Source organism: Bufo bufo, chromosome 3, assembly GCF_905171765.1.
Source record: "Bufo bufo chromosome 3, aBufBuf1.1, whole genome shotgun sequence".
In the NCBI taxonomy this organism is placed as follows: Eukaryota; Metazoa; Chordata; class Amphibia; order Anura; family Bufonidae; genus Bufo; species Bufo bufo.
Genome location: NC_053391.1, coordinates 566,917,906 through 566,928,894, shown reverse-complemented (window position 1 = coordinate 566,928,894; position 10,989 = coordinate 566,917,906). Strand labels below are relative to the sequence as shown.

The following is a 10,989-nucleotide window of genomic DNA, read 5'->3' as shown; positions in this document are numbered from 1 at the left end:
TCACACAAGACACCCCAAAACACATTGCCCACCTTCTCCTGAGTACGGCGATACCACATGTGTGACACTTTTTTGCAGCCTAGGTAGGCAAAGGGGCCCACATTCCAAAGAGCACCTTTAGGATTTCACAGGGCATTTTTTACACATTTTGATTTCAAACTACTTCTCACGCATTAGGTCCCCTAAAATGCCAGGGCAGTATAAATACCCCACAAGTGACCCCATTTTGGAAAGAAGACACCCCAAGGTATTTCGTGATGGGCATAGTGAGTTCATGGAAGTTTTTATTTTTTGTCACAAGTTAGTGGAATTTGTAAGAAAAAAAGAAAAAAAATCATCATTTTCCGCTAACTTGTGACAAAAAATAAAAAATTCTAGGAACTCGCCATGCCCCTCACGGAATACCTTGGGGTGTCTTCTTTCCAAAATGGGGTCACTTGTGGGGTATTTATACTGCCCTGGCATTTTAGGGGCCCTAATGCGTGAGAAGTAGTTTGAAATCAAAATGTGTAAAAAAAATGCCCTGTGAAATCCTAAAGGTGCTCTTTGGAATGTGGGCCCCTTTGCCCACCTAGGCTGCAAAAAAGTGTCACACATGTGGTATCGCCGTACTCAGGAGAAGTTGGGCAATGTGTTTTGGGGTGTCTTTTTACATATACCCATGCTGGGTGAGAGAAATATCTCTCTAAAAGACAACTTTTCCCATTTTTTTTTTATACAAAGTTGTCATTTGACAGAGATATTTATCTCTTCCAACATGGGGATGTGTAAAAGACACCCTAAAACACATTGCCCGACTTCTCCTGAGTACGGCGATACCACATGTGTGACACTTTTTTGCAGCCTAGGTGGGCAAAGGGGCCCATATTCCAAAGAGGACCTTTAGGATTTCACAGGGCATTTTTTACACATTTTGATTTTCAAACTACTTCTCATGCATTAGGGCCCCTAAAATGCCAGGGCAGTATAACTACCCCACAAGTGACCCCATTTTGGAAAGAAGACACGCCAAGGTATTTCGTGATGGGCATAGTGAGTTCATGGAAGTTTTTATTTTTTGTCACAAGTTAGTGGAATATGAGACTTTGTAAGGAAAAAAATAAATAAAAATAAATCCTCATTTTCCGCTAACTTGTGACAAAAAATAAAAAGTTCTATGAACTCACTATGCCCATCACCGAATACCTTAGGCTGTGTTCACACGGGCGAGATTTCCGCGCGGGCGCAAGGCGGTAGGTGAACGCATTGCACCCGAACTGAATCCGGACCCATTCATTTCAATGGGGCTGTTCAGATGAGCGATGATTTTCACGCATCACTTGTGCGTTGCGTGAAAATCGCAGCATGCTCTATATTCTGCGTTTTTTCACGCAACGCAGGCCCCATAGAAATGAATGGGGTTGCGTGAAAATCGCAAGCATCCGCAAGCAAGTGCGGATGTGGTGCGATTTTCACGCATGGTTGCTAGGTGACAGTCTATTCACTGTATTATTTTCCCTTATAACATGGTTATAAGGGAAAATAATAGCATTCTGAATACAGAATGCTTAGTAAAATAGCGCTGGAGGGGTTAAAAAAAATAAACAAATTAATTTACCTTCTCCTCTTGATCGCGTAGTTCCCAGTCTCTTTTGATGAGCTGTCGGCTAAAGGACCTTTGGTGACGTCAGATCACATGCTCCATCACAGTGGTGATGGACCATGTGATTGGAGCATGTGATCTGATGTCACCACAGGTCCTAGCCTGTAGTTCATCATTAAAGAAGTAAAGAAGAGACCGGGAACTACGCAGAGGAGGTGAGTTAATTTTTTTATTTTTTTTTAACCCTCAATTGATCACCTACTATGCATTCTGTATTCAGAATGCTATTATTTTCCCTTATAACCATGTTATAAGGGAAAATAATACAATCAACACTACAACTAACCCAAACCTGAACTTCTGTGAAGAAGTTCGGGTCTGGGTACCACAGTCGGTTTTTTATCACGCGTGTGCAAAAAACATTGCGCGATAAAAACTGAACATTGGAACGCAATCGCAGTCAAAACTGACTGCAATTGCATTCCTACTCGCGCGGGTTTGCCGCAACACACCGGGACACATCTGGACCTAATCCGGACACGCCCGTGTGAACCCAGCCTTAGGGTGTCTACTTTCCGAAATGGGGTGATTTGTGGGGTTTTTTACTGTCTGGGCATTGTAGAACCTTAGGAAACATGACAGGTGCTCAGAAAGTCAGAGCTGCTTCAAAAAGCGGAAATTCCAATTTTTGTACCATAGTTTGTAAACGCTATAACTTTTACCCAAACCATTTTTTTTTTTTTATCAAAGACATGTAGAACAATAGATTTAGAGAAAAATTTAAATAGAAATGTAGTTTTATTTGAAAAATTTTACAACTGAAAGTGAAAATTTTTATTTTTTTGCAAAAAAATCTGTAAATTTCGATTAATAACAAAAAAAGTTAAAATGTCAGCAGCAATGAAATACCACCAAATGAAAGCTCTATTAGTGAGAAGAAAAGGAGGTAAAATTCATTTGGGTGGTAAGTTGTATGACCGAGCAATAAACTGTGAAAGTAGTGCAGTGCAGAAGTGTAAAAAGTGGTCTGGTCATTAAGGGTGTTTAAGCTAGGGGAGCTGAGGTGGTTAATGACCAATAAAAAATAATTATATAGTCATGCAATAATGGCCCTAGCTGCAGTCTGAACCATGTCTGATCCGAACTGAACAAGTTAACAAATTAAAACCTGATATATTATGGGAATTTAGCATTTTCAATGGAGTTCTTCTGTAAAAAAAAAACATGACCTCTTGCAAAACTGCTTGCTAAGTTACTAGAAATTTGAGTTTGACTAGCATTAATGACGTTTTACATGTTTACCAAATTGATACTGCGAGGACTTTAAACAGTGGGTGGAAACCTGTGAGCGGTTGACTGACCATTACCAGCAGGTATCATAAAGCTGCAGACTGGCACACAGGATCCTCTCCCACCCAAAAAGGCTGAACAGCTGCCAGCTTCAAGTACCGTAAGTCAAACTGTATTTATAACAAATGCAAACAACACCAAATAGCAGGGGCGTTCACTTATAAACAGGAATTTTCGGCTCTTATAAAGAGTGCAAGGTGAACATGACTTATTGGGCAAATACATACATGTTTAAATTCGTCATTCAGAGAGGGTCAGAATGGAGTTGAAAATGAACCACATGTCCCCATGGCCAAGAACCTCACCCAGTGAGGATAAGCAGACTAATGTTGAAACACTTATTTGAAAAAAAAACAAAAAAAAACTGAGAATTACTGATGGAGAAATCACTGAAAAACTTGAACTAAGGCCTAGTTCACACGATTGTTTTTTTTGCGAGTGTACGGGCCGTTTTTTTGCGTTCTGTATACGGTACCATTCATTTCAATGGTTCCCCCAAAATTAAACGGAATGTACTCCGTATGCATTCTGTTTCCGTTTTTCCATTCCGTTGAAAGATGGAACATGTTATATTATTGCCCGCAAATCACGTTCCGTGGCTCCATTCAAGTCAATGGGTCCGCAAAAAAAAAAACGGAACACATACGGAAATGCATCCGTATGTCTTCCGTATCCGTTCCGTTTTTGCTGAACCATCTATTGAAAATGTTATGCCCAGCCCAATTTTTTCTATGTAATTACTGTATAGTTAATCTGTCCTTGAGGCTGGTTTTAAAGTCAGTATAAAACTGAGTCTGCTTGTATAGAACCTACCATCAGTGGCGTATCCAAGCTATGGCAGCCATGGCTAGTGCCATAGGCGCCAAGCGGGGGGGGCGACCAGGGCCGATCCTACACGGGGTGCAGTGGGTGCCCGGGCCCCGCACCCCAGCGCTGCGGCCCTGGTGACAAGTGGGGGCGGCCGCGGCCGGCGGCAGGGCAGAGCAGGAGATGAGCGCCTCCATTGCGGAAGCGCTCATCTCCATAGTCATCTGTATTGCCGTCCTCAGGACGGCAATACAGATGCCTGTCTGTGCTGCGGCAGAGGAGGGAGAGGTGTGTCCCCTCCTGTTCCTCTGATAGGCTGCCGGCTTAGTGCTGGCAGCCTATCAGAGGCCGGTGATGGCGCGATGACGTCATCGCGTCGTCGCCTGAGCCGTATAGCGAGGGACACACAGACGGAAGAGGTGGCCTGCATCGCATCGCATTGCTGGAGGTAAGTATAAGTGTATTATTTTTTTTTATTTTTTTATATAGGTACAATACTGGGCTGGCACATGATAAGGGGGGCTACTGGGCTGGCACATAAGGGGGGCTACTGGGCTGGCACATAAGGGGGGACTACTGGGGTGGGCTGGCACATGATAAGGGGGGCTACTGGGCTGGCACATGATAAGGGGGGACTACTGGGCTGGCACATGATAAGGGGGGACTACTGGGCTGGCACATAAGGGGGGCTACTGGCACATGATATGGGGGGCTACTGGCACATGATATGGGGGGCTACTGGCACATGATAAGGGGGCTACTGGCACATGATAAGGGGGGCTACTGGGCTGGCACATGATAAGGGGGGACTACTGGGCTGGCACATGATAAGGGGGGACTACTGGGCTGGCACATGATAAGGGGGGCTACTGGCACATGATATGGGGGGCTACTGGCACATGATATGGGGGGCTACTGGCACATGATAAGGGGGGCTACTGGGCTGGCACATGATAAGGGGGGACTACTGGGCTGGCACATGATAAGGGGGGACTACTGGGCTGGCACATAAGGGGGGCTACTGGCACATGATATAGGGGGCTACTGGCACATGATATGGGGGGCTACTGGCACATGATATGGGGGGCTACTGGCACATGATAAGGGGGGCTACTGGGCTGGCACATGATAAGGGGGGCTACTGGGCTGGCACATGATAAGGGGGGACTACTGGGCTGGCACATGATAAGGGGGGACTACTGGGCTGGCACATGATAAGGGGGGACTACTGGGCTGGCACATGATATGGGGGGCTACTGGCACATGATATGGGGGGGCTCTGGCTACTGGCATATGATATGGGGGGCTCTGGCTACTGGCACATGATGGTGGGGGGGCTCTTATTTCTGGCACATGATTGGGGGCACTCTGGCTACTGGCACATGATATGGGGGGCTCTGGCTACTGACACATGATATGGGGGGGCTCTGGCTACTGGCACATGATGGTGGGGGGGCTCTTATTTCTGGCACATGATTGGGGGCACTCTGGCTACTGGCACATGATATGGGGGGCTCTGGCTACTGACACATGATATGGGGGGCTCTGGCTACTGACACATGATATGGGGGGGCTCTGGCTACTGGCACATGATGGTGGGGGGGCTCTTATTACTGGCACATGATTGGGGGCATCTATGGGGGCACATCTTACTGCAGATTATTGGGGGGCACTATAGGGGCATCTACTGAGGCTAAAAAAGAAGATATTTTATATGGGGGCTCTGTATAGGGGCATTTTATACTGGGACACATTATGGTGGGTACTATGGGGAAGGGGGGGGCACTATGGGGGTCATCTACGGGGGCACTGAGAAGGGGTATTTTATATTGGCACATTATGGGAACATTAGCTCAACTGGGGGCATTACAAATGTTTTGCATATTATAAGGAGAATTATTACTACTGGGGGGGCATTATGGTGGGCTTTATTACTCCCCCATGGTATGACCCCCTAGTAGCAGCACCAGCCTCTCCCTGCTCTGCTATCCCTCTGCCCCTTCTCCAAATCCTTATTATGAAATCTTTCTCATTAGGTTAAAGCACAACATCAGCTCCGCCGAGCCCCCGGCCAAAGTGTGGAAGTGGCGTCCGAGATCCCCAAGGGCCAAGTCAAGTAACTGTAAGTTTTTATGGGGGTTCTACAAAAGAGCTATCGTGTTTTTTTTTTTGTTAAGGTTATCTGAAAGATGGGTTTAAAATATTTTGACAGGGGCGCAGTTTCAGTGCTTGCCATAGGCGCCATTTTCACTAGATACGCCTCTGCCTACCATTAGCCATCTGGCTCCAGGAGAAGTATATGGTGGGTTCAGCATGCATGTTGGTACTTGCATCCCTGGATCCGATGAAAGCTGTAATGGCACCGGACGGGGTTACAAGCAAAGTGTACTTGGCTTGCATGCTGACCTGCATTCCCTGGATTTTATGTGGCTGTCATGGCCCATGAACAGGTAGGAACAAGAGTTAGGGACCACTCATGAGACAACCTTGACGCGGTGAGTGGCTTACTATGCTTTGGCCAAAATATAAACCAATGTCTCATCCAGCATGGAGGGCAGAGTGCTGGATGTAGTGTGCGATCACATTTGCATTTTCCTACTGTATACTGTATATGCCATACGGAAAAACGGAACAGAAACTGAAACAAAAAACGGAACAAAGAATCTGTGAAAAACGGACCGCAAAACACTGAAAAAGCCATTTGTTCGTGTGAACTAAGCCTAAGTCTCGGAAACGTAGAAACAATACTTAAAGATCTTCTTAAATTGAAGAAATTTTAGGAGGAAAGAAATTAAATTTGAACGAAGAGGTTATTGATTGCTGTGCAAGAATGGGTCATAAATGCAGTCAAAAGACCTACTCTACTGGGAGTAAGAAGTTTCCTCAGAGCTGGATCAAGTGTATTGCAGTGGCAGGAGACTACGTAGAAAAATGGTAAGTCGTTGAATTCAATAAATAAAGTGTAGCTCATAAATTCCTGCTTATATTTGAATGCCCCTCATATAAGTATTCATATTTTATCTTCATTAATGTTCTAATTACGTTTTAAAAATATGAAAATTCATAAAAATCCTAACTAAACCATTATACACAGTATTCTGTATTTATTGCCCTATAAGTCACCTTTTCCCCCAGAAATTGAGGGAAAAATGGCAGTGTCTCTCATAGGGCGAATATTAATGAGCACTTCCATTAGGACCAGGGAGCGGTGTATACAACGCATCTTGTGCTGGCAGTAATTACCACTCCCTGGTCTTCTGTCGATGCTGCACGCTGTGCTGTGACCTGCACACACTGCATGGCTTTCAGGGGTTGTCTTATGAACATAGCACCTGCCTATATACTCTATAGTGGCATGTGGACATCATAGCATTTCTTGCTAGATGGCCACTAGCACATCCGCAATACCCAGTCCCCATAGCTCTGTGTGCTTTTATTGTGTCAAAATAACGATTTGATACATATGCAAATTAACCTGAAATGAGTCCTGTATGTGAGATGAGTCAGGGACAGGACTCATCTCAGGTTAATTTTCATTGTATCAAATCGTTTTTTTTACACAATAAAAGCACACAGAGCTATGGGGACTGGGTATTGCGGATGTGCTAGTGGCCATCTAGCAACCCATGTCCTCAGCTCTATACCCAAAATCCCGGTGACAGGTTCCCTTTAAGTAATTTGCCCCGACACTGCCATCCATATAGTAATTTGCCACCACACTGCCCTTCATTAAGTAATTTGCCCCCCACACTGCCCTTCATTAAGTAATTTGCCCCGACACTGCAATCCATTAAGTAATTTGCCCCCCACAGTATTAATTTCTCCACACTGCCCCCACAGTATTAATTTCTCCACACTGCCCTCACAGTATTAATTCCTCCCATGGTAGTAATTTTCCCCCACAGTATTAATTTCCCCCACACTAATAATTTGCCCCCCCTTCCCCCCCCCCTAATACTTACCTGTGTCTCAGTCGGCGCTCACTCATAGATGGTGCAGGCGCGCTGCGCACACACGTCAGTGTGCTCTGTCCGGGCACAGGCTCGGCGCGATGACGTCATCACGCCCGCCTGCTCCGGGATTTTACTACCGCATAGGCTTCAGGCCTACGGCGGTGATCGACGGCGGGGCAGGGAACTATGCGCTCCCGTGCCCCGCCGCAGTTTGGGTCGGCATTGGGCCCCCCAGCGATGCCGGGCCTGGGTTCTACAGACCCAAACGCCCCAATTATAATCGGCTGATGCCAAGTATTACACAATTGCTCACTCACATGTGTCCAGATAACTCTTCCCCTGTAGCCAGCACCTGATTGCCACGGGTCCAGTTCCTTTCTACCTGGCAATCAGCTGATCTCCAGATTGGCTGTGTTTGGAGAAGGAGTTTTCTTACAGATTCAACAAATTTAACCTATCTCCTACATGGAGTTGTAGAATGTAGATAATGCGCGGGTTTGATACAAACTCAGGCTCCTAGTGCTACACTGGGTATGGTGTTGTGTTAAAGGGATTGTCTGAGATAGTTAAAAATCTTGGACCAGCCCGGCAATAGTCTAAAATAAGAAATCATGTTGTACTCGCCCTTTTCTCCAGCGCTGTTCTCTGAGGTGCTGGTCTGGTCCTCCTCCCGCTGCTTTTTTCTCTGCAGAGATGGATAAAGTGGTGAGTATAAGATGATTTTATCTATTTCACATTTTGCATTAGTTTTCCTAAAGGGGTTATGCCATGACTGATGTAAAAAAAAAATTCAAAAAAAATCATCTAGTACATGACAATCTTCTTCTAACAAAGCTAGAACCAGCCCTGCACCTCACATGAAACCATGGATCTCCCCACTCATTGCTCCAATTGATTTTAATCGAGCTCAAGGTACATGCCCTTTCTGCTGCAGCTCTTTGCCTGTAACTGTCAAAGCGTCTAACTGTACAGAAGATATGGCTGGTGGCAGTTGAAGATTTAAACTGAGCGTGTGCGACCACCTCAGTGAGGTGGACAAAGAAATAAGGAAAAGAGCAAACAGCAGGTGGGTGCTATACATTTAAAAAAAAATATATAACTAAGAGGATATGTTAATTTTCTTATTACATACAATTACAAAAGTATTCAGTCCCAGGTGCTGATTTAAAAAAATGTAGAATCCTTTTGTGACTCGACCCCTAAGGTACTATAGGTTTTGAGATTTGTGTTCTTTGTTTTTGTAGCTCACCTGTTTTGCTGTTTCTTTCAGACATGAATCTCTTGTTGCGTTGTGTGATTTTTCTCCTGTTACATCCATATCTGTACAGCAAACCTTATATCATAGATGGCTTGGTACAAAATGGTATTGGGACTGCTGAGACTGTGGAAAGACCTCTCCAGGCCGTCACTGCAAAAGACTTCTCCTGGGCAAAAGAAAACCAGACATGCAGTCAACTCTTGGAGGATTGCAAAGAGTTTCTTGGCCTTCTCCTGCCTTCTTCATCTTGGCTGCTAGAACCTGCTCTGGCACTGGGCTTTTTGCAGGTTGGATGTTTAACTGAACAGGATCGTTTCTTTTTGGATTTAATTAAAGATGACGATGCCAGGAGATTGTTTAATATAATGGCTGAGCAATTCAATACCCCTATTCACCAAACCACTGCCCCTCATATTAGCCAACAACATCTTCACAGGTTTGACTTGCTGAGATTCAATTTAGAGTCTATTTATCCGAATGCTCTGGATCCATCACACCACAAGCATTGCTCTGGTATCCAACAAGAGGAGCAGAACGTTCTTCTGAAGGGTTTTATTCTTGGGTTCCATTCGTCCCTACATCATGCACAGGCCCACTGTCGTAGGTTAGGTCCAGTTTGTGCTGGTGTTTCTTCTGATACCTTGGCGCAATATAAAAGTGTGGCAAGGAACGGCGGGTATATCGTACCCCATGCTGGATCAAAGTTATGGCTGCATCGCTGTATTGGTGAACACCTGAGGAGACGTTCTACTGATCCTGAGTGCCAGAGTGAAAAGGAATTGCACATTTATAAAGTCATGCAATGGATTCCAGTGGTCAGTGGCTATTACAGTGCTGGAAGTGCTATTTATTATGCCTCACAAGGATGCTCTGTTCTTGCAGAGGACAGGGCCATTGAAGCCTCCGTTGATCTAGGCTATGATTCTTTATTTGTTGCCACTGGGGGAGTTTCTGGGGCAATAAGTGCAGGTGTAGGTATGGGTGTGAAGCCTGCATTAAAAGATGGTGTGAAATCAGCTATAAACTACTTTAAAGCACAATTGTCACGTTGAACGTGCTGCCTCGTCTCAGTGATTGACAGCCGTCCATCAATGAGTGGGAATACAGAGATAGCGAGAAGTCACTGAGTAGATCAAACCACTGGACTCCTTAGCTTAGAACAGGGATGCCCAACCTGCGGCCCTCCAGCTGTTGCAAAACTAAAACTTCCATTATGCCTGGACAGCCTACAGCTAACAGGGCATGCTGGGAGTTGTAGTTTTGCAACAGCTGGAGGGCCGCAGGTTGGGCATCCCTGGCGCAGAATAATTAGAGCTTGTTCACATCTGCATTGACTTGTGTTATTTTGTTCTGTCAGAGGAACGGATAAACAAAAAAGAAAGTGTCCTGTTTAATCCCCATATGTTAAAATGAGTTTTTAGAGCATCAGTTAGGCTGCTTTCACATATGCCGCTTAGCATAGTTCTTAAGGGCTCTTTCACACTTGCGTTGTTGGGTTCCGGCATAGAGTTCCGTCGTCGGGGCTCTATGCCGGAAGAATCCTGATCAGGATTATCCTAATGCATTCTGAATGGAGAGTAATCCGTTCAGGATGCATCAGGATGTCTTCAGTTCCGGAACGGAACGTTTTTTGGCCGGAGAAAATACCGCAGCATGCTGCGCTTTTTGCTCCGGCCAAAAATCCTGAAGACTTGCCGCAAGGCCGGATCCGGAATTAATGCCCATTGAAAGGCATTAATCCGGATCCGGCCTTAAGCTAAACGTTGTTTCGGCGCATTACCGGATCCGACGTTTAGCTTTTTCTGAATGGTTATCATGGCTGCCAGGACGCTAAAGTCCTGTTTGCCATGGTAAAGTGTAGTGGGGAGCGGGGGAGCAGTATACTTACCGTCCGTGCGGCTCCCGGGGCGCTTCAGAGTGACGTCAGGGCGCCCCACGTGCATGGATCACGTGTCGCATGGATCATGTGATCCATGCGCATGGGGCGCTCTGACGTCATTCTGGAGCGCCCCGGGAGCCGCACGGACTGTAAGTATACT

At 45.6% G+C, this 10,989-nt stretch overlaps 1 protein-coding gene across 1 annotated transcript; it reads left to right on the top strand.

The window, feature by feature from the left end:
- Positions 1 to 2,942: 2,942 nt before the first annotated feature.
- On the top strand, positions 2,943 to 10,414 carry APOF (apolipoprotein F). The gene is made up of 2 exons (XM_040425613.1): positions 2,943 to 3,032; positions 8,963 to 10,414. Exon 2 carries the CDS (start codon positions 8,965 to 8,967, stop codon positions 10,000 to 10,002), a length of 1,038 nt encoding a protein of 345 aa, XP_040281547.1. The 5' UTR covers positions 2,943 to 3,032; positions 8,963 to 8,964; the 3' UTR covers positions 10,003 to 10,414.
- Positions 10,415 to 10,989: the final 575 nt, after the last annotated feature.